Source organism: Artemia franciscana, chromosome 3 (genome assembly GCF_032884065.1).
Source record: "Artemia franciscana chromosome 3, ASM3288406v1, whole genome shotgun sequence".
NCBI lineage: Eukaryota > Metazoa > Arthropoda > Branchiopoda > Anostraca > Artemiidae > Artemia > Artemia franciscana.
Window position 1 is genome coordinate 25,336,888 of NC_088865.1, and position 22,018 is coordinate 25,358,905.

A 22,018-nucleotide genomic window follows, 5' to 3' on the forward strand; every position below is an offset into this window, starting at 1 on the left:
GGTTTGGGGGGCGGCAGCCCCCAACTGCCTCTCCTCATTCCTGTACGTTTTAAGGTTCGACTTTGGGACGCAGCCTCTTTAACTTTTTAAGAAAACGAAGTTTTTTTCATATTATTTCTGTACGTTTTTCTACAACCCATGGTGGATGTAATTTAATAATTCCTGTACTCCTCGTACAGGAATTAGGACTGCCTCTCCTAATTCCTGTACGTTTTAAGGTTCGACTTTGGGACGCAGCCTCTTTAACTCTTTAAGAAAACGAAGTTTTTTTCATATTTTGTGAAAAAAAACCGCCCGATAAGGGACTTGAACCCTTGACCCGAGGATTAGAAGTCCCACGCTCTACCGACTGAGCTAACCACCTGCATGTGTGTAAATATAACTTTTAAATAACTTTTAAAAATTTCAAATTAACATGGGCTCTTATGGAGAAATGGGTTAATTAAGTGGCTAATGCGTGGTTTCTGGAAAACAGGGAAGGAGTTATCGGATCGAGCTGAAATTTCGCGGATAAGCTCCTGGGCCGTAGGGGACCTTAACTTGTGAATTTCAGCCCGATCGGACAACGTTAAAGGGGGGGGGGGGTCGAAACTTTCGGGGGGTTAAGATTTTCCTACGAAACTTTCAAGGGCACTTACTCGGAGAATTCCGCATCGAATGAGTCTTCGTACACCCAGATCCGATGTCGGCTGTGACCTGTAGGCGTCGAGAAAAAAAAAGAATATGAAAATTAAGTGGCTATGCGTGGTTTCTGGAAAACCGGGAAGGAGTTATCGGATCGAGCTGAAATTTCGCGGATAAGCTCCTGGGCCCTAGGGGACCTTAACTTGTGAATTTCAGCCCGATCGGACAACGTTAAAGGGGGGCTGGGGTTGGTGGGTCGAAACTTTCGGCCAGATTTTCCCCATGAAGGAAAAGTCGGAGGGGGATGAAATTTGGCAGGTTTCTTAGTTGGAGCTCCCCATCCCTCTGCGACCACTGGAACCGAAGATCGCTTAACATTGTCGTGGTTCGCCTCTTTATAGAGGCACGAGTGTGCCTCCTTGATAATGTGAAACAATTAAATTTCTTTTACTGTCAGTATCCTAACATTTTCTTGGTATGAAAAGTCGATAAAAATTCCTCAATTGTAGATCGCTACACTGACGACTTTGAGCTAATTAAGGAATTTTTACTGGACATAATTGACCATAAGACAGAAAGCAGAGTCAGACTAAGACATCTTCAGTTTCTTGCAGGTATTTAATTTTTTCAGTTTTTGTGTATCCTATAATATACAAGTTTTTTTTTCCTGTTTGGGACAATTACTGTTGTCGTTCAGAATCTTTATGTTAGAGGCAACAGTGTAGCGCTGCCCAAGGAAAGAGCTGTTTGCCTTCTTCCATGAATTGAATAAAAATCAAGTTTTTGAACTACTAGTAAGGAGCGACATCAAAACTTAAAACGAACAGAAATTATTCCGTATATGAAAGGGGTTGTCCCCTCCTCAACGCCTCGCTCTTTGCGCTAAAGTTTGACTCTTTCTCACAACTCTACTTTTTAAAACAATAAAAAACTTTGGCGTAAAGAGTGAGGCGTTGAGGAGGGGACAACCCCTTTCATATACTTAATGATTTCTATTCGTTTTAAGTTTTGATATCAGTCGTTACTTGCAATTAAAAAACTTGTTTTTTTATGTTTAATTTTTGAACGTTTTTTAATTAGTGCAAGTTTTGATTTTGGCTCACCGCACGTGAATGATTAAAATGAAATTTGTATTTTGATTTTTTCTGGCTAAATGGCTTTCTCATAGTTTTGATCAGATCATTTTGACAAAAATAGCTCGTCTTAGGTTCTAATGCTGCTCCTTACTTCCACCTGATTTTTTTTTTCTCATTGTTTTTTTTTTTAATTATGCTAGAAAATAAAATCCTACGGTTATTCATGGAAATTTTCTTCCCTCATGATAAATTCCTCCATGGAAAGATTCTCCCTCGTAACCCCCTCCCCCGACCCTCTTTAACGTGAAAAAGTCCTCCTGAAAACGTATGTCCACGTCCCAATAACCGTTACTAAATGTAAACAATGGTCAAAGTTTGTAACTTGCAGCCCCCCCCCCCGGGGACTGTGGGGGATTAAGTCGTCCCAAAAGACATAATTGTTAGGTTTTTCAACTATGCTGAACAAAATAGCTATCTCCAAATTTTGATCCAGTGACTTTTGGAAAAAATGAGCGTGGGAGGGAGCCTAAATGCCCTGCAATTCTTTACTCTTAAAACGGGCACTATAACTTTTAATTTCCGTTAGAATGAGCCCTCTTGCGACATTCTATGACCTATGGGTCGATACGATCACCCTTGGAAAAAAACAACAAATAAACACGCATCCGCGATCTGTCTTTTGGGAAAAAATACAGAATTCCACATTTTTGTAAATAGGAGCTTGAAACTTCTTGAAACAATAGGGTTCTCTGATACGCTAAATCTGATGGTGTGATTTTAGTTAAGGTTCTTTAACTTTTAAGGGGAGTCTCCCCCTATTTTCTAAAATAAGGCAAATTTTCTCACTTTTGATGGGTAAAACTAAACATGATGAAACTTATATATTTAGAATCAGCGTAAAAATGCGATTCTTTTGATGCAGCTATTGGTATCAAAATTCCATTTTATAGAGTTTTGGTTACTATTAAGCCGGGTCTCTCCTTACTACAGTTCGTTACCACGAATTGTTTGTTGTTTTTTTTTTCCTGACCACTTCGTATGGAAGAATGGTCCTAAAAACTTGGAAGGGGGTTCATTCGATGAAAAATTAAACGTTCTAATTCTTTTTAAGTGTGGAAAGGGAGTGAAGGGTTTCAGCCCCCATCCAGTGCCTTTTTTGCCTCCCCCGAAACCCCAAGACATCCGGTGAAAATCTTGAGGTAACTATTGTCATCAGAATAGTCAGAAGGGCCAATTAATATGCCTCCAAGGATGACTTGATCCCCCACTGCCCCCTGACCAAGGGCCGTAAATTATGCAATTGCCGATGTATATGTTTTACAAGTATCATATAGGCTGCCCATTAGCTCGGAGCTTTGAGGAATCGTTCTCTAGGTAAAAAGGATGACATATTTGTTATCGGGGGGGGGGGATTAATACGCAAAAAAAATAGCCAAAAACTTAATATCCCTGATCTATTTGAAACTTACTCCCTTAAGTTTTTGGACCACGAAGAACCAAATATTTAAAATTTTCTGGGGCACCACCCCAACCCCTCTAAAAAAATGGGCCCCCCAAAAAGGTCCATAAGCCCTTTCCCGATAGGTCCGAGGAAGGGGCAGGTCCTTGGGCTAGGAAGACCCCAATGCAGAAGGAAAAAATGGAAAAAACTATTCCTTTTAAACCAGGGCCCAATAAAGGGCCATAAGATTTTTTTAATCAGCCACTTCGTATGGAAGAAGTGTTCTTTGAAACTGGAGAGGGGATCTATTCAATTAGAATTGAAGTTTCTACTGTCTTTTTTAAGGTTGAAAGGGATTGGAGGGCAAAAAATTTTCCTCACGTTCTATTTTCTTCTTCTTGGCGCCCATCACCCCCCTCATAGTACTGGATTAAAGTTTTTGAAATAGTTACTCTGTTTGGAAACGTCGAAAAATCGAATAAGTTTGGCTTTGGGGTCGACATGACCCCACAGCCCTAGGACAATGTCCCTGTAGGCTTTAGCAGAAAAGGTGGCTGTGTTTCGTCTTGTTTGTCAAAATACCTCAAGGGTATACTCCAGAAAAGATACAAGCACCTGATTAAATAAAAAGAATTTGTGCACATCTGGTTTTCCAAATTACCTACAGTATCTTGGGAGTGGCTTGGGGGATTGGGTTGAAACTGCTGAGGAAGGAAGGCGGGAAGGTAAGACAAGAGGAATACAAATTGGTAAATGAAGGAAGAAGAATAGGGTAGACAGTTCTTTCTGTCCAGTACCAAAACGTTCTGTGCCCTAGTCCAATGAGACTTATGCATAATTACACAATGAGGTAAATCGAAAGACACTTAATGTGGCCTCGTTATTAGTTCGGTATATCTGCCAACCTTTTAGCAGGAAGGCAGGCATGTTTCATCTTGTCTAAACCAAAATTATACAGCAAAATAAAAATCAAGTTGTGAAGGTGAGAAAACAAGGATAATTCCAGCCAGTGAAAAAAAGAGGAATAATGGGCAGAAATTTCGGTCGAGACCTCCGTAGAAAAAAGGATAAAGAGTAAAGAATACGGTTAATGGTCCCAAGGACAAAATAAAAACGAAACAAACCTCAAAAAAACACTAAATTATAAGAGGCCCTTACAAAGCAATGATAAAAGGAAAACTAAATAAAAGCATCAGACATTGAATGGGTACTCAAACATGGAAAATCATTAAATACATTTACGAAACAAATATATTCATGACTTGACCGGGCTTAAAAGATGAAAGTTGAAAGTATGATGGATGAGGAGCGTTCACGAGTGTGTCTGTCTCGAGCGGCTTAACGCTGCAACGAGTCTATAGTAGCAGTGACTAAAGCTGTTTTTTGAATAGGCTAACACTTATTTCTCTTTTCAGTATTGATCCAATGTAATCTCCTGTCTGATAGTGTGAAATCTGAGCTTGCAAAGTATAGGAAGTTCTTAATTTTACATCTACGTGATAAAGAAATTGTAAGTGATCCTTGTATTTCTAGTTTTCTTAATATATATATATATATATATATATATATATATATATATATATATATATATATATATATATATATATATATATATATATATATATATATATATATATGTATATATATATATATATATGTATTCAGGTAGTTTTTGATCTTTTTGAATTTGACTTGATGATGCATTTTAACTTATGTCCGCTTTCGGTTACATATATTCTTGAATAGACATTTATATTAGTTTATAGTTCGAGATACTGTGTGAATTTATTTCTGCTCGTTATAGTTTTTAATAGCGTTCTTCACTTTTAATTATAAAACTTGTTTTGGATTTTTTTTTTTTTTTTTATATTGATAACGATGAACAAGATAATACGTATATCTTGTTTTGCAGCAAAACTCGTGGTATTATTTTCTTTTTTATAATGTGCCTGTAGTCTGGAGGTAATACTTAGTTTTAAAGGCACCAAGCTCCTTTCAAAGTAGTTCAATGACAATTTCTTGTATAAAGTACGTTAATTTTGTTCATAGACCATCTCAGAATAAATAATGTAATCAGTATTAAGTTAAAGAAAAGAAAACTCCCAAAAATGCTGTAGCTTTTAATTTTCAACACATAATAGTCATTCAAGAATGTTACAAATTTTTTGTGGATTTTGAAAGCCTGTTAATTGAGAATGGCGGGTCCCGTTCTTTGACAGTGGATTTCAGGCGTACTTTGCATATGTTTTATTTTTGATTGTTTTAATTCGTATTTATTTCCTTGAATTTTATTTAGGTTACACTTGCATAGATAGAGAAGATTTGATAACATTGTAAAAATTTAATAATCGTTCAGTATAAATATACAAGGTGGATATGTAGGATCATTCAGTTTAACCCAAATACATGAGGGCCAAAACCAGGGTAGGACAAGTTGGTTGATGAGCTATTTGGTTGTTTTGCACTTGTTTTTAATAGGCATATTTTTCGGGGGTGATACCTAGCACGGGGATACCATAGGGAGCTTATGGTAGGCGTGCCATTTTGCCTGAGTAGAGAATTTAAAGCGCCAAAACCCTATAGGCAAGTGTATATTCTCCTGATGAGCTCTTTTCTTGGGTTGTCGCCTGTGAACTATTTGTTTGATTTATAGTTTTAGTTATTCGGTATGTGACGACTTATACTTACTTACTACATGACTGCCTGTCCATGGACTATTCTTTGCGGTTGATTGTGTATGGAATTGGATGGATGAGTAGGGTTAAGGCCCCGTTCAAGTACTTATCTATGTTAATTACTAAAGTAGGAAAACATCTTTCTCCTTCTGTCTTTCTTTTTTGTTTTTTATTTTTTTATTATTATTATTCAATTTATTATTATTTTTATAGTTTATATTTATTATTTTCGGATGTATGGTGTGCGTTTGTTTCTGTGTTTGTGCTGTTGCAGTGGTGATTTCTTTTTTCACTAAATGAGAAGAATCAGTTTTTCTGTGTTTATTTTGAAAGCGAAAAAGTCATTCACTTTCACCTACTATTTTGAAAGCGAAAAAGTCATGTACCTACCCCAGGTTATTAGCATATGAAAGTTTGAATAACTTTTTGAAAACTGAGTCAAATACACATTTGAAAATTGGAACGATCTCACTGAAAATTTTACCGTGAAATTCAGTATGTCTGAGAAACCGAAAACAGAGGTTTAAAGCAACTCTACAAACTTGGAAATTTCGTATTTTTACCAAAACAGATGGTCAGGTTTTTCAGAGGTGATCGAGTCAAACCAGTGTCGCACACCATCGAGAGAGGGCTCATTTGAATGGGTGTTTAAGGTTTTAGTACGCTTTTTTAATAACAAAAGAGAACATGCCATAGCAAGGTGCTGATATCCGTCCTTTTTAAGTAAAACAACAATTTTGGCCTAAATAGGGCCAATATGTTATCGTGCAAGATTAATGCATAGCGGTTCTAAGTCACTAGACTCAAGACTATTGAATGTTTTGATGGCTTCCCATTTTCAGATGCCATACTGGAGTATGGTATTGTATTCTTTCCTAAATATGTATGTAGTCTGCAAAAAATGAACCATTAATATAGTTCATTTATCATTTAAAGCTGGCAGTTACATCGGTTTGCATAGTTGTATTTCAGTTGACAGGCCAGGGATCAGTTGACCTTTTTGTTTGTTCCGGGGGGGGGGACCTAAATCATTAAAATTCACACTCTTAGGTCTACATTTTCAGTTTTCTGTGAGAGGTGTTACAAATGAATGTTCACGGATTTAACCCTTGAGCTCACTTTATTGTGTTAATTCTTTTTCAGTTTGTTGAGGGGTTGAAAAATCGTCTCTTACTGAGGAAACGGGAGTTTTATTGGGAGACCCTAGTTTTTTAAATATCGAAGTATCGTGGTTTTTTCGGTTTAAAAAAGTGGGAATCTGATGGGAGTAAGAGACTCTCTTGCTCTTTTAATTGGATCTCGAAACAATCCGGGATGGTGAAAGCATTGTTGTGACCGTTCTTCTATTTGATGCAAATCATGTTTCTGCATTAAGACGATTTTCGCATTTCTTGTCTGACTTTTTTTTTAGCTTAGGGAATGGTGGTACCAACTTCTCACGGCACAGCAAAAATTGTAGATACTTAAAAAAAATGATCATCGCAACCTCTGCTTTCGCAATACGTACTGAACGGTGGAATATACGTGCACAAAACATTTTGGTAACAACACTACTCTTTTCACCTCAACGTAAAAACAAAGCGGCTTAAGTCTGAAGCAACAGGATTTTATGAAGAGGTAAATAAGCTGATTTACCATTGTGATGAGGGTTTCTGTTTGAAAGAGAACTACGTAAAACTCTAGATTAGCAGCATAGCTTGCAAGTGTTGCGAGTCTGAAATTGAAATTCCTTCACCTGATTTTCTTTTCTATCCCATGCTGTAAATTACATTCTTAACAGCCATCGCTCCTGGATCAAAAATAGTGAACAAAAAATTCTCTCGTTAGATTATCACTTATTCATATTTAAAAACTAAAAGATAAAAATTTTGAATTCCGAGATGAGCTAACATAGCTTGAACTCCATGAGGTGTAATGGCAACTATATCAGTGCAATTAAGAAAACTTGAATCCCAGAATGTTTTATGAAATATAGCGTCATATATGTGATATTTATGTCTGTGTAGACTACGCTTCGGCACGCACATCTTGACGTTTGTTATAAAAATTGTCAGATTTCTACTTTATGTTCACTTGTTTCTAAAGAGAGAGAGAAAGAAAACCACACAACTTAAAATTAGAACTTTTATCATGAAAAGGATACTGGTAGGATGTTCTATTTCCCTAGAATTTTTAAAAAGAAACTAGTGCCTTGGCTAAAGTGCCGAGATGATTTATTTTAGATCTGATGAGAGTGGGTGCACCTTAAACACGTGACGTCTGATGATGTTTGTTACATCGTTTGCCTAAGCGCAATTCCCTATCTCAAACTTTTTTCAAAATTAGTTAGCAAGTTTGAAGTATATCTCTAGCGGATCTTTATCCACATTTCGTATTTTCAAATGTAGATTTACTTCCTATGAGGTGGTAGAGACGGTGGTAAACGACTATTGTCAAATTTAATTTTGCAAATTGTACACCAAATTAAAGTCATATTATTTAGTTATTTACAAGAATTTTTTAGTTTTTTTTTGGTTAATTTTGGTTTGAAATAAAATAGAATAGTTGTGGGCATCAAGTCATGGCTAATTGTACAAAAAGCCAAGACAGATTGTCCAATTGAGTGACAAGCATCCTGGCATCAATTTCACCCTTATTAGGATTGTATAAAAAGGATGGTTAGTTCATGTGTTAATAGATATGTCTATCTGTTATCCGTCCATGCGTCATTTTGGTTAAAGCCTAAAACGAAAACGGCTTCCATGAAAAGCTCAAAAATATTATCTGGCTATTCTTTGAAATTATGAAAATATGAGATACCTGCTTTTGTTTAAGGCACAATGATGTAGCCATATCTTCTTTTTTCTTGTACCCTGCTTACTAGTATCAGGCTTAAAACCGATCAGTAAATACTAAAAGGTCCCTACAGTCTTTTGTTTTATAACACACTCAGTCAAAAATTACTGTTTTACGACTTCAAAAAGCCCGCTATCAAATGATGAATAATCATCTACTCTGAAAGACATAGAAAACATTGCAGTAACGATCCTGCACAAACCCAGTAGAACAGTGGGTAAGGGCCAGTTATTATTTCTGCCAGTTTAGTTACTCATAAGTTTTACTTAAGCTTACTTTAATCCATTAACTTCAATTTTCTTTTACAGGCCCCTGTTTTATGCCAGGTGCTTTGCTCAATAGTTTCGTCAAATGTGAGGAAATGGGAAATAGACCTCATACGGCACTTTTTTGAGAAAACTGGTGACAAACCACTGGTAGCCCTCCTCAGGTAACTTTACATGAAGGTCAAGGTCGCTATTTACGTTTTGCACTTAATGCCATTCCATGACCCTGTTCTTTTTCTTGTAAAATGAAAGGTAAGCATGTGTGCAAAGTGTTTGTCCTAGGGAGAGGGGCTGGGGTTATAATCCAGAAAGATTCATTTTTATGTCATGATTTTGCAATTTTAATAAAAAGGTTTGATTTTCAGAATAATATATACACACACAATATATATATATATATATATATATATATATATATATATATATATATATATATATATATATATATATATATAAAAATAAGTTGTCTGTGGATCTGTGGATGGATCAGGTGACGTCACCTGAAAAAAACTGGATCAGGTGACGTCAAAACTGAAAAAACTAAAAAAAGGCAAAAACTACAAAAAAAACTAAAAACTAATAAAAAAAACTAAAAAAGCTAAAAAACTAAAAAAACTAAAAAAAGGCAAAAACTACAAAAAAAACTAAAAACTAATAAAAAAGCTAAAAAACTAAAAAAACTAAAAAAAAGGCAAAAACTACAAAAAAAACTAAAAACTAATAAAAAAAATAAAAAAGCTAAAAAACTAAAAAAACTAAAAAAAAGGTAAAAAACTAAAAAAACTAAAAACTAAAAAAAAAGGAAAAAACTGAAAAATAAGCTAAAATAAAGGTAAAAACCAATAAAAAACTAAAAAAAAAAAACTGAAAAACTAAAAAAAGGCAAAAACTACAAAAAAAAAACTAAAAACTAATAAAAAAAGTAAAAAAGCTAAAAAACTAAAAAAACTAAAAAAAGGTAAAAAACTAAAAAAAAATAAAAAATAAAAAAAACTAAAAAAAAGGAAAAAACTAAAAAAAGGAAAAAACTACAAAAAAAACTAAAAACTAATAAAAAAAATAAAAAAGCTAAAAAACTAAAAAAACTAAAAAAAGGTAAAAAACTAAAAAAACTAAAAAAAAACTAAAAAAAGGAAAAAAACTGAAAAATAAGCTAAAATAAAGGTAAAAACCAATAAAAAACTAAAAAAAAACTGAAAAAACTAAAAAAAGGCAAAAACTACAAAAAAAACTAAAAACTAATAAAAAAAGTAAAAAAGCTAAAAAACTAAAAAAACTAAAAAAAGGTAAAAAACTAAAAAAAATAAAAAAAAAAAAACTAAAAAAAAGGAAAAAACTGAAAAATAAGCTAAAATAAAGGTAAAAACCAATAAAAAACTAAAAAGAAAAAAAGGAAAAAACTAAAAAAAAATTTCATCTAAAAAACTAAAAAAGGTAAAAACTAGATTAAAGTAATTCGAAAAAAGAAAAATGGTAAAAAACTAAAAAAAAACTAAAAGAAAAAACTAAAAAAAAAATTAAAAATTGAAAAAATAAAAAAAAGAAAAAACCCAAAAAGAAAAAACATAAAAAAATAAAAAACATAAAAAACTAAAAAAAACTAAAAAAGCTAAAAAACTAAAAAAAAAGAAAAAACTAAACAAACTGGGAATTGCACAAATATTTCAATATATTTTGACAATATATATAAAAATAAGTTGTCTGTCCATTACGCCAGATTATATCTTCTATATATATAAAAGAAAACAAACTAGAATGTAAAAACTGGAAATTGCATAAATATTTCGAAATATTTTGACAATAGGTTAAAGTAATTCGAAAAAACAAAAATGGTAAAAAACTAAAAACAAAACTAAAAAGAAAAAACTAAAAAAAAACTAAATAAAAAATTAAAAAAAGAAAAAAACTTAAAAAGGAAAAATGTAAAAAAAATAAAAAGGTAAAAAACTAAAAAGAAAAAAAAACTAAAAAAAACCTAAACAGCTAAAAAGAAAGAAAAAACTAAAAAAACTGGAATTCCACAAATGTTTCAATATATTTTGACAAAAGATTAAGGTAATTCGAAAACCTTAAAACAGATACCCAAAATTTTGAGGTTTATTATCAATAAAAAGAAGAAACTTAAAAAAGAAAAACTAAAAAAGAAAAAAATAAGAAAAGAAAAAACTATAAAAGAAAAAAAACTGAAATGAAACTGTATCTATATATCTATATAAATGACGACCAGGACACTCTAAGAGAAATTACAGACTGGGATACCGGGACACAAATGACGACCGGGACACAGGGAATATAAATGACGACCTGGACACAGGGATACAACTCCAACGGGGACGCCGGGGGCACAGGGGGATATATAGATGACGACGGGGACACAGGGAATGTTCGATTAGCAATCACCATCAACAAAGCTCAAGGGCAATCGTTAGAAAAATGCGGTATAGATATGAATACGAATTGTTTTCCCATGGACAATTATTATGTTGCATGTTCAAGAGTTGGTAAACCTGACAATCTATTTATATGGACAGACAATAGGACAGCGAAGAATGTTGTATATTCGCAAGTTTTACGTAGTTAAATATATATCTATATATATAAAAATAAGTTGTCTGTGTGTGGATCTGTGGATCAGGTGACGTCATGTTTGTCCGCATATGACGTCTGAATTATTTCACACTAATACAAAAGAAGAAAAAAACTAAAAAAGGTAAAAACTACAAAAAAAAACTAAAAAGAAAAAAAAACTAAAAAAGCTGAAAAACTAAAAAAAAAACTAAAAAAAGGTAAAAATCTAATAACTAAAAAAAACTGAAAAAAATAAAAAAAAGGCAAAAACTACAAAAAAATAAAAACTAATAAAAAAATAAAAAACTAAAAAAACTAAAAAAAAACTAAAAAAAGGTAAAAAACTAAAAAAAAACTAAAAACTAAAAAAGAAAAAAACTAAAAAAAAGGAAAAAACTGAAAAATAAAAGAGAAAAAGAAAACTAAAAAAATATGAATAAATATATATAATGACGACCAGGACATAAGTAAAAAAAAAAACTAAAAAAACTAAAAAAATGGTAAAAACTTCAAAAAAACTAAAAACTAATAAAAAAACTAAAAAATCTAAAATCTAAATAAACTAAAAAAGAAAAAAAAGAAAAAAGGAAAAAAATAAAGGAGAAAAACAAAACTAAAAAACGAATGTATATACAGACCGGGACACCGGGATACAAATGACGACCGGGACACAGGGAATATAAATGACGACCGGGACACAGGGACACAACTACAATGGGGACGCCGGGGGGCACAGGGGGATATAAATGACGACCGGGAAACCGGGACACAAGGAATATAAATGACGCCTGGGACACTCAAAGAGAAATCACAGACTGGAACACCGGGACACAAATGACGACCGGGACACAGGGAATATAAATGACGACCGGACAAGGGACATAACTACAAAGGGGACGCCGGGGGTGCACAGGGGGATATATAAATGACGATGGCGACTCAGGGAATGGTCGATTAGCAATCACCATCAACAAAGCTCAAGGCAATCATTAGAATCATGAGGTATAGATCTGAATACGGATTGTTTCCATGGACCATTATATGTTGCATGTTCAAGAGTCGGTAACCTGAAATCTATTTATATGCACAGACAATGGGACAGCAAAGAATGTTGTATATTCGCAAGTTCTACGTAGTTAAAAACATATATATATATATATATATATATATATATTATATATATATATATATATATATATATATTTATATATATATATCTATATTCACAGGTGGGACATAGGGACACAACTACAATGGCGCGTAACTAATATGGCGCGTAACGACTTACGCGCGCGGGGGGGCTTGGGGGGGGGGGCGCGAAGCGCCCCCACCAACTAGGTGTTGGGTGGCGCGAAGCGCCACCCCAACAGCTAGTATATATATAATATATATATATATATATATATTATATATTTATATATATATATATATTTATATATTTATATATATATATATATTTATATATATATATATATATATATATATATATATATATATATATATATATAAAATATATATATATATATAAATATATAAATATATATATATATTTTTATATATATATATATATATATATATATATATATATATATATATATATATATATATATATATATAAATTAAGTTGTCTGTGTGTCGAGTGACGTCACTGTCCGCATATGACGTCTGAATTATTTCATCACATACCAATTCAAAAACGAATGTATTCAAGCCGAAGTAGCTCAGTTATATAACTACCTGTGTTGGCGCAGTGGGTTTGACCTTAGCGTGGTAATACGGGACCCAGAGATCGAACCATGCTGCAGGAATGCACTACAGGCCGACGCAGGGACCTTAGTAGTCAAGAAGCGTCGTTAATCGATACAAATACAGTAGCTCAGTTGGTAAAGCGTTTATGTTCCAGGTTCTAGGTCCGAGGGGTTCCAGGTTCGAAACTTGGCTTTAGCATTATACAAAAGAAGAAGAAAAACTAAAAAAGTAAAGGGTAAAAACTAAAAAAGTAAAAAAAAAAACTAAAAAAGGGTAAAAACTACAAAAAAACTTAAAAAAAAAAAACTAATAAAAAAACTAAAAACTGAAAAAGAAAAAAACTAAAAAAAAATAAAAATAAAAATAAAATAAAAAAGGTAAATGTATTCAAGCCGAAGTAGCTGAGTTGGTAAAGCGTTATGTTCCAGGTTCTAGACCGAGAGGTTCCAGGTTCGAACCTTGGCTTTAGCATTAATACAAAAGAAGAAAAAAACTAAAAAGAAAAAAAAACTAAAAAACAGGTAAAAACTAAAAAAAAAACTAAAAACGCTAAAAAACTAAAAGAAAAACCAAAAAACAGGTAAAAACTATAAAACAAAACTAAAAACGCTAAAAAACTAAAAAAAACCAAAAAAAGGTAAAAAACTAGAAACTAAAAAAGAAAAAAACTTTAAAAAACTAAAAAAGGGTAAAAACAGCAAAAAAAGTAAAAAGAAAAAAAACTAAAAACTAATAAAAAAAAACTAAAAACTTAAAACTGAAAAAGAAAAAAAAACTAAAAAAAAGGAAAAAAACTGAAAAATAAAGGAGAAAAAGAATAAATGACGACCGGGACACTCAAAGAGAAATTACAGACTGGGACACCGGGACACTAATGACAACTGGGACGTGTGTGTCGACTGACGTCATGTTTGTGTGTCGACTGACGTCATATTTGTCGACTATAAATGGCGACTGGGACACAGGGACACAACTACAACGGGGACGCCGAGGGGCACAGGGGGATATATAAATGACGATGGGGACACAGGGAATGTTTGATTAGCATTCACCATCAACAAAGCTCAAGGGCAATCATTAGAATAATGAGGTATAGATCTGAATACGGATTGTTTTCCCCATGGACAATTATATGTTGCATGTTCAAGAGTCGGTAAACCTGACAATCTATTTATATGTACAGACAATGGGACAGCGAAGAATGTTGTATATTCGCAAGTTTTACGTAGTTAAAAACATATATATATATATATATATATATATATATATATATATATATATATATATATATATATATATATATATATATATTATATTTATATATATATATATATATATATATATATATATATATATATATATATAATATATATATATATATCTATCTATATATCTATATCTATCTATATATATCTATATCATATATCTATCTATATTCACAGGTGGGACACAGGGACACAACTACAAATGGCGCGTAACTAATATGGCGCGTAAAGACTTACGCGCGCGAGGGGGCTTGGGGGGCGCGAAGCGCCCCCACCAACTAGGTGTTGGGGTGTGCGCGAAGCGCCACCCCAACAGCTAGTAGGAATATAAATGACGACTGTGACACTCAAAGAGAAAGCGACCGGGACACAAGGAATGTTCGATTAGCAATCACCATCAACAAGCACTTGGACACAGGAATATAAATGACGACCAGACACTCAAAGAGAAATTACAGACGGGACACCGGAACACAAATGACGACCGGACAAAAATGACGACCGGGACACAGGAATATAAATGACGACCGCGACACTCAAAGAGAAATTACAGACTGGGACACAGGGAGACAACTACAACGGGGACGCGGGGCACAGGGGGATATATAAATGACGACGGGGACACAGGGAATGTTCGATTAGCAATCACCATCAACAAAGCTCAAGGGCAATCATTAGAATAATGAGGTATAGATCTGGATACAGATTGTTTTTCCCATGGACAATTGTATGTTGCATGTTCAAGAGTCGGTAAACCTGACAATCTATTTATATGTACAGACAATGGGACAGCCAAGAAGGTTGTATATTTGCAAGTTTTATATTCACAGGTGGGACACAGGGACACAACTACAATGGCGCGTAACTAATATGGCGCGAAACGACTTATGCGCGCGGGGGGGGGGACTTGGGGGGTGCGAAGTGCCCCCACCAACTAGGTGTTGGGGTGTGCGCGAAGCGCCACCCAACAGCTAGTAGGGAATATAAATGACGACTGGGACACTCAAAGAGAAAGCGACCGGACACAAGGAATGTTCGAATAGCAATCACCATCAACAAAGCACTGGGACACAGGGATATAAATGACGACCAGGACACTCAAAGAGAAATTACAGACCGGGACACCGAACACAAATGACGACCGGGACAAAAATGACGTCCGGACACAGGGAATATAAATGACGACCGCGACACTCAAAGAGAAATTACAGACTGGGACACCGGGACACAAATGACGACCGGACACAGGGAAACAACTACAACGGGGACGCCGGGGGCACAGGGGGATATATAAATGACGACGGGGACACAGGGAATGTTCGATTAGCAATCACCATCAACAAAGTTCAAGGGCAATCATTAGAATAATAAGGTATAGATCTGAATACAGATTGTTTTTCCATGGACAGTTGTATGTTGCATGTTCAAGTGTTGGTAAACCTGACAATCTATTATATGCACAGACAATGGGACAGCCAAGAATGTTGTATATTCGCAAGTTTTACGTAGTTAAAAATATATATATATATATATATATAATTATATATATATATATATATATATATCTATCTGTATTCACAGGTGGGACACAGGACACAACTACAATGGCGCGTAACTATATGGCGCGTAACGACTTACGCGAGCGGGGGGCTTGGGGGGGGGGGGGGGGGGGTGCGAAGCGCCACCCCAACAGCTAGTATATATATATATATATATATATATATATATATATATTATATATATATATATATATATATTATATATATATATATATATATATATATATATAAAAACTTCCATCAAGCTCGCTCACTTTGTTGGGAGGGTTTTGTCCCTATATATATATATATATATATATATATTATATATATATATATATATATATATATATATATATATATATATATATATATATATATATATATATATATATATATATATATATATATATATATGTATATATATAGTATGTATACATAGTATGTAACTACAGGGGACATAACTGTTTTATCAATGAACATATGGATTTGGCAAATAAAAAGGTTGGGAGTTTCTAATCCGAAGAAAAAACTGATGCAAAACAGTGTGACGGAGATGGAAAACAGCTTAAATTCAACGTAAAAAAAATTATTGGACCAAAAGGAAAATCTGAATCCTTTTGGGGAAAATGGTATGATGCTGAAGCAGCATGATTCTCACACTGTGAACAAGAGTCCCCTTTTACTAATAATGTTCCAATATGCAGAAAAAAGGGCTTTCACGAACATGCTTGCCAAAATTGAGTCTCTTTGTCACCAAAAAAAGAAAAGTCAAAACTCAAAGAAATGTTGCATAAAATCAGCTAAAAAAACAAAAGAATACTGGAAGGGATGCGATCAGTTATTTAGTAGTTGATTAGTAAAAGTCCTTGGGTCTTTGATACCAATTATGTAAGGATTTGTGGGGAAGCTAAGTGATGAAGCAAGAAACCCGTGGATTGTAGAGTTCTAGAAATTTTCTCTGGAATAGTAATTGAAGTAAATGGGCTTTGCTAACTTGAAGCAAGAGTTATCTCCTATTTCTAGTTAGTTTGAGCTTGCGAAACTTCATGAGATATTACTTTCGCTAGTATCTTTTAGGCTAGCAATTGTCTCGTCTAACCTTGATTGCTCTTGATAATTATACGGTTCGATCAAACAGTTCGTGGTAACGAAATGTAGTAAGGAGCGACCCGGCTCAATAGTAACCGAAACTCTAAAAAATGGAATGTTGATACCAATAGTTACATCAAAAGAATCGCATTTTAATGCTGATTTTAAATATATAAGTTTCATCAAAATCAGTTATACCCATCGAAAGTTACGAGCCTGAGAAAATTTGCCTCATTTTAGAAATTAGGGGGGAAACACCCCCTAAAAGTCATGCAATCTTAACAAAAATCACACCATCAGATTCAGCGTATCAGAGAACCTTATTGTAGCAGTTTCAAGCTCCTATCTACAAAAATGTGGAATTTCGCATTTTTTGCCAGAAGACAGATCACGGATGCGTGTTTATTTGTTTCTTTGTTTTTCGTTTTTTTTTGTTGTTTTTTCCCAGGGGTGATCGTATCGACTGAGTGGTCCTAGAATGTCGAGAGAGGGCTCATTATAACGGAAATTAAAAGTTCTAGTGCCCCTTGTAAGTGACCAAAAAATTGGAGGGTACCTAGGCCCCCTCCCACGCTCATTTTTTCCCGAAAGTCACCGGATCAAAATTCTGAGGTAGCCATTTTATTCACCGTAGTCGAAAAACCTAATAACTATGTCTTTAGGAACAGCTTACTCCCCGCAGTCCCCGTGGGAGGGGCTGCAAGTTACAAACTTTGGCCTGTGTTTACATATAGTAATGGTTACTGGGAAGTGTACAGACGTTTTCAGGGGGATTTTTTGTTTAGGGGGCGATTTGAGGGGGGTTACGTGGGAGGATATTTCCATGGAGAAACTTTTCATTGGGGAAGGGAATTTCAATGAAGGGGGCGCAGGATTTTCTAGCATTATTGGAAAAAAACAATGAAAAAATAAATATGAAAAGTTTTTTTCTACTGAAAGTAAGGAGCAGCATTAAAACTTAAAACGAACAAAAATTATTACGCAAATAAGGGGCTTACCTCCTCGTTATACCTCACTCTTTACGCTAAAGTATTTTTAGTAATTTCAACTATTTATTCTACGGCCTTTGTGATTCAGAGCTCATTCTTAAGGAATTGGGACAAAATTTTAGCTTTAGAGTAAAGAGCGATGTATCGACGAGGGTTGAACCCCCTCATACACGCAACAAAAACATACGAATATAGAAGTTCGTTACGTAAATTTATTCATTAGTGACGTATATTTTTTACCAATGAAAACGTTTGTAAAAAATTAAAAGTTCTAGTTGCTTTTTTAAGTAATAAAAAAATTGGTGGGCAACTAGGCCTCCTCCCCCGCTCCTTTTTTCTCAAAATCTTCCGATTAATTGCAATTAATTAATATGCAAATTTCGTTTTAATTATTTATGTGCTATCATCCTTTCATAGTAATAGCTGGCTAAACCAACTAGACTTCGCTTTTGGCTAATTCTCCTGGCCTATTACTGGAAATTACGGCTGTCCCCAAACAGTAACCGAAAATAGAAACGGATTTTAAGTAAATACACTATCTTTGATCTTTCTTTGCTTTCCTTTTTACTTTGTTTATTTTAGTTCTGAACCCTCTGTTTCTGTGTTCTATTATTGAAAATATTGCTTCTCTCTTTTAGACAAATTCAAATGGTTCGACCTGACTTAATCCCCGATACAACCCTTTTGAATGTTAGAAATCCGTTTCTGAAACTACCAAAGAAAATGATTGACGAAGCAGAATTTAGTTCCAGCAATGAAATCAATGCCACTTTTCAGCGTGCTTATGTTGAGTCTGGGCCAGTAAGTGTCAATATTTTGCTGCACAATTTTTCTCTATGAACTCGCCTGAAATGTTTGGTTTAAAAAGTATATTAGCCATAAATCAAGCCAAAGGTACTTGGCTTTCGAAAGTATAACGTAGCATAAAATCAATTTAGAGGATAATTTTAATAACAATAATTTCTGACGGCTGGTATACTTAAAATTAATCTACCGAGGATTTTCATGTAATTCCCTATCAAGGAGACATGTCTAAATGGACGTGTTTTGCTGAGCAAAGTTCTTTCCTGACTACTTAGTCCGAGATATTTCCTTTTGCTCATAATTAAACTAAACTTTTTGTCTGTGTCTTTGCCTAATCTCCTGGATAAAAGGTGATAAAACAAGAGAAGATTTTTAATTGAAAGATAGATGTAGTTTTTTTTTTCTCAGGGATGGTTCTATAGAACAAATGGAAAGCCAAGAAAATGCTCATTTGAATGTGTGTTGGAAGTTCTAGTGTCCTTTTTAAGCAGCAAAAAAGATTGTGCCCCAGCAGAGTGGCGTTTTCCGGTATATTGCAGTGCAAATAATATAGAAAATTCTGAGTTAGCCAATCGAATGACTATTTCAGAATAAAACTTTTCGATTAAAGTCTTTGAAAAGTTACATATTTAGCTTCCTAGTTTCAGAGGCAGTTATGCCACTCGGTGGCGTATTTACTCCTAAAGATGCACGTAGTCCATAAAAATAAAAATTTGAAAACGGTCGACATTTATCTTAAAGCTTCATTTAATTAATTTGATTCATTTGAGACGTGTTAAAATTTATGTCTAAGGATTTATTGCCCATTAGTTATTATGGAGGAGCTCTTGCGGATCTTTATCTAGATGGGGGGGGGTACTGTGTCTTAAACCTCAAGAAGTGTATTTTTAGGCCCAAATTTTACTACTCTCCACGAGCCTTCAGATATTTTTTTTGGAGGGGGGTGGTCGAAATTAATCTCCCTTTATCCGCGGAAATATTTTGGGACGAAACCAGAAACATGGGTGCTGTGTGGTGATGGTTCTCCTCTTATTATAATTTTTTGTGTAGCATAAGATATTATATTCTTATGCTTAAAGTTGACAATGGCGGAGATGTAGGAGGGGGGATGAGCGCTACCAGTAACTTGCCCTGAAGAAGGAAGAGGCAAGTACAAACAGAAGCTTTGTTTTTACAAGAATTTTAATTGAAGTATTTCTCATTTTCTGATTATATACATTTTAATGGCTTCTTGCTGTCCATGGGGTATTGACCCTCTGGCCTAGCTATTAAAAAATGATGAAAGAACTCATCTTGAAAACCATAGAATTGAGGACCCTATAATTCATTTTTTTATATTTAAGATCCCCCCTCCAAATAGATGCTGTGTAGGTGTGTTTTTTAAGAACAATTATCATTATCGAAGCATTACTACATAAATATCAACTTTCGATATGAAAAACAGAGGTTGAAGGAGAAAGTAGTAGCCTCTGTCAAATTTAAGAGAGCCTTGGATCAAACGGTTCGTAGTGGCAACTTTTATTTTTCGAGAGAAGGATGGTCTCGCATTTCTCCCTCCTTAACCCTACGCTCTTTACGCTAAAGTTAGATTTTGTCTTCTATCCAATGCCTTAAGTGCAATCATGAATGATTTCAGCATAGCACTATAAACTTTGGCGGAAAGAGCGACCTTCATTTGAAAAAAAAAACACTTTTTTTAAGTAATTAATCAAACTAGGAATTAACAGAGGCTCCTATGAATAAATAATTGAAACTTAAAACCAGTAGAAATTAGCACAAATAAGGGCAGGAGTGCCGCCCTCTCAAGCCTCTTAAACATTTGGGTGTTGTTTATGCTTTAGTGACAATTTTTTAATTTGAACCTTGCGTTTTTGATTTGTCATAGCAGGAAAGAAACAGACATTCTTAGAATAAATACAATCTTTTCTTTCAGTTTAGTCGTAGTACTTAAAAAACACTCTTTTTTTGTCAATATTTTATTCTTCTGTCCATATTATTCAAGCTACAGAAAGTTGCTACTAAACCAAACTTTTTGAGCACCAGTGATTAATTCGAAGCAGTTTATTTAGTTTACCACTGAAGTCTTTGAATTGGTGAATCTTTGAGTAACTCAAAGAGTTACTCAGATTTGCAATGTATTTAAAGGAATGGACTTTAAAGGAAGTGAAAAGATGAAAATATATTCGTTTTAAAAATGGATTTGATCCTTTTCATACTGCTGAGCCTACTATGCCTCTGTATAATATTCGAATATATTGTAATCTTAAATTTTCTTTTACTTAAGTTGTATATGATTATCGATATGTCTTCATTGCTTCCAATTTTTTGCAATAGAAAAAAGGAAGATTGTAAGTGCTAGACAAGTCAATCTGAACAAAAGGGCCCTGAAGGGATTGATGTGGGTCCTCTACCTGTTTCCATTGTTTTAATGCGTTTCTTCCGTTTTCATATAGTTTGATTTTTTATCCCCCCCCCCTCCCTCTCCCTTAAAAAATGACCATTCCAGTATAAGTGCCTAAAATCTACTTCACTCTTAAGATTTTGAATGGTTACATGCAGAACAATTTTTTTTTTTCAGGTTGCAAAGATACGGCGGCTTGACCTTTTACCAGAGGATCCTACCTATGCCGAAATCCGAAGTCGCAAGGAAAAGGAGATTGCTTACGTGACTCAAGTTAAGCAGTAAGTTTTTTTCTAATTATAAATAGCCTACAAATTAGCCTGGTACTCGGTAGGATGCCCGAACTTGTTTTATTACAGTAAATAGAAGACTGAGAGGGCCGAGGACAGGAGTAGAAATGGGTGCCTTTATTGACCTCAAAAAAGTATTGATATCCATTATATGGAGACTCCGTCACATTATGGTAGTTTCTAGCGCTAATTTATAGCTGAAATGTAGGAAGAGTAATATCCGATGCTTACTTAATATTTAGGAGGAGTAATACCAAATAATCCAGAAAAAAACATGAGAGGAAGACGCCAAGAATGGTTGAACATAAAATTGATGAGTTAAGAACTTATGGTATAGAAGGTGGATGGACTCCTTTTATGATAGTGCGCTAACGAGGTTCAAAAAGGGTTCAGTTATGATTGCAA

General features: G+C 34.2%; 1 protein-coding gene across 8 annotated transcripts in view; it reads left to right on the forward strand.

The window, feature by feature from the left end:
- The window catches only part of LOC136025072 (uncharacterized), a 70,915-nt gene that overhangs the window by 19,404 nt on the left and 29,493 nt on the right, over positions 1-22,018 (forward strand). For all 8 annotated transcript variants that reach the window (XM_065700772.1, XM_065700777.1, XM_065700778.1 and 5 more), the window contains exons 3-7: positions 1,134-1,238; positions 4,557-4,651; positions 8,960-9,081; positions 18,757-18,919; positions 21,501-21,604. In XM_065700772.1, coding sequence (XP_065556844.1) covers positions 1,134-1,238; positions 4,557-4,651; positions 8,960-9,081; positions 18,757-18,919; positions 21,501-21,604 — 589 coding nt within the window. The remainder of the gene's footprint in view (positions 1-1,133; positions 1,239-4,556; positions 4,652-8,959; positions 9,082-18,756; positions 18,920-21,500; positions 21,605-22,018) is intronic.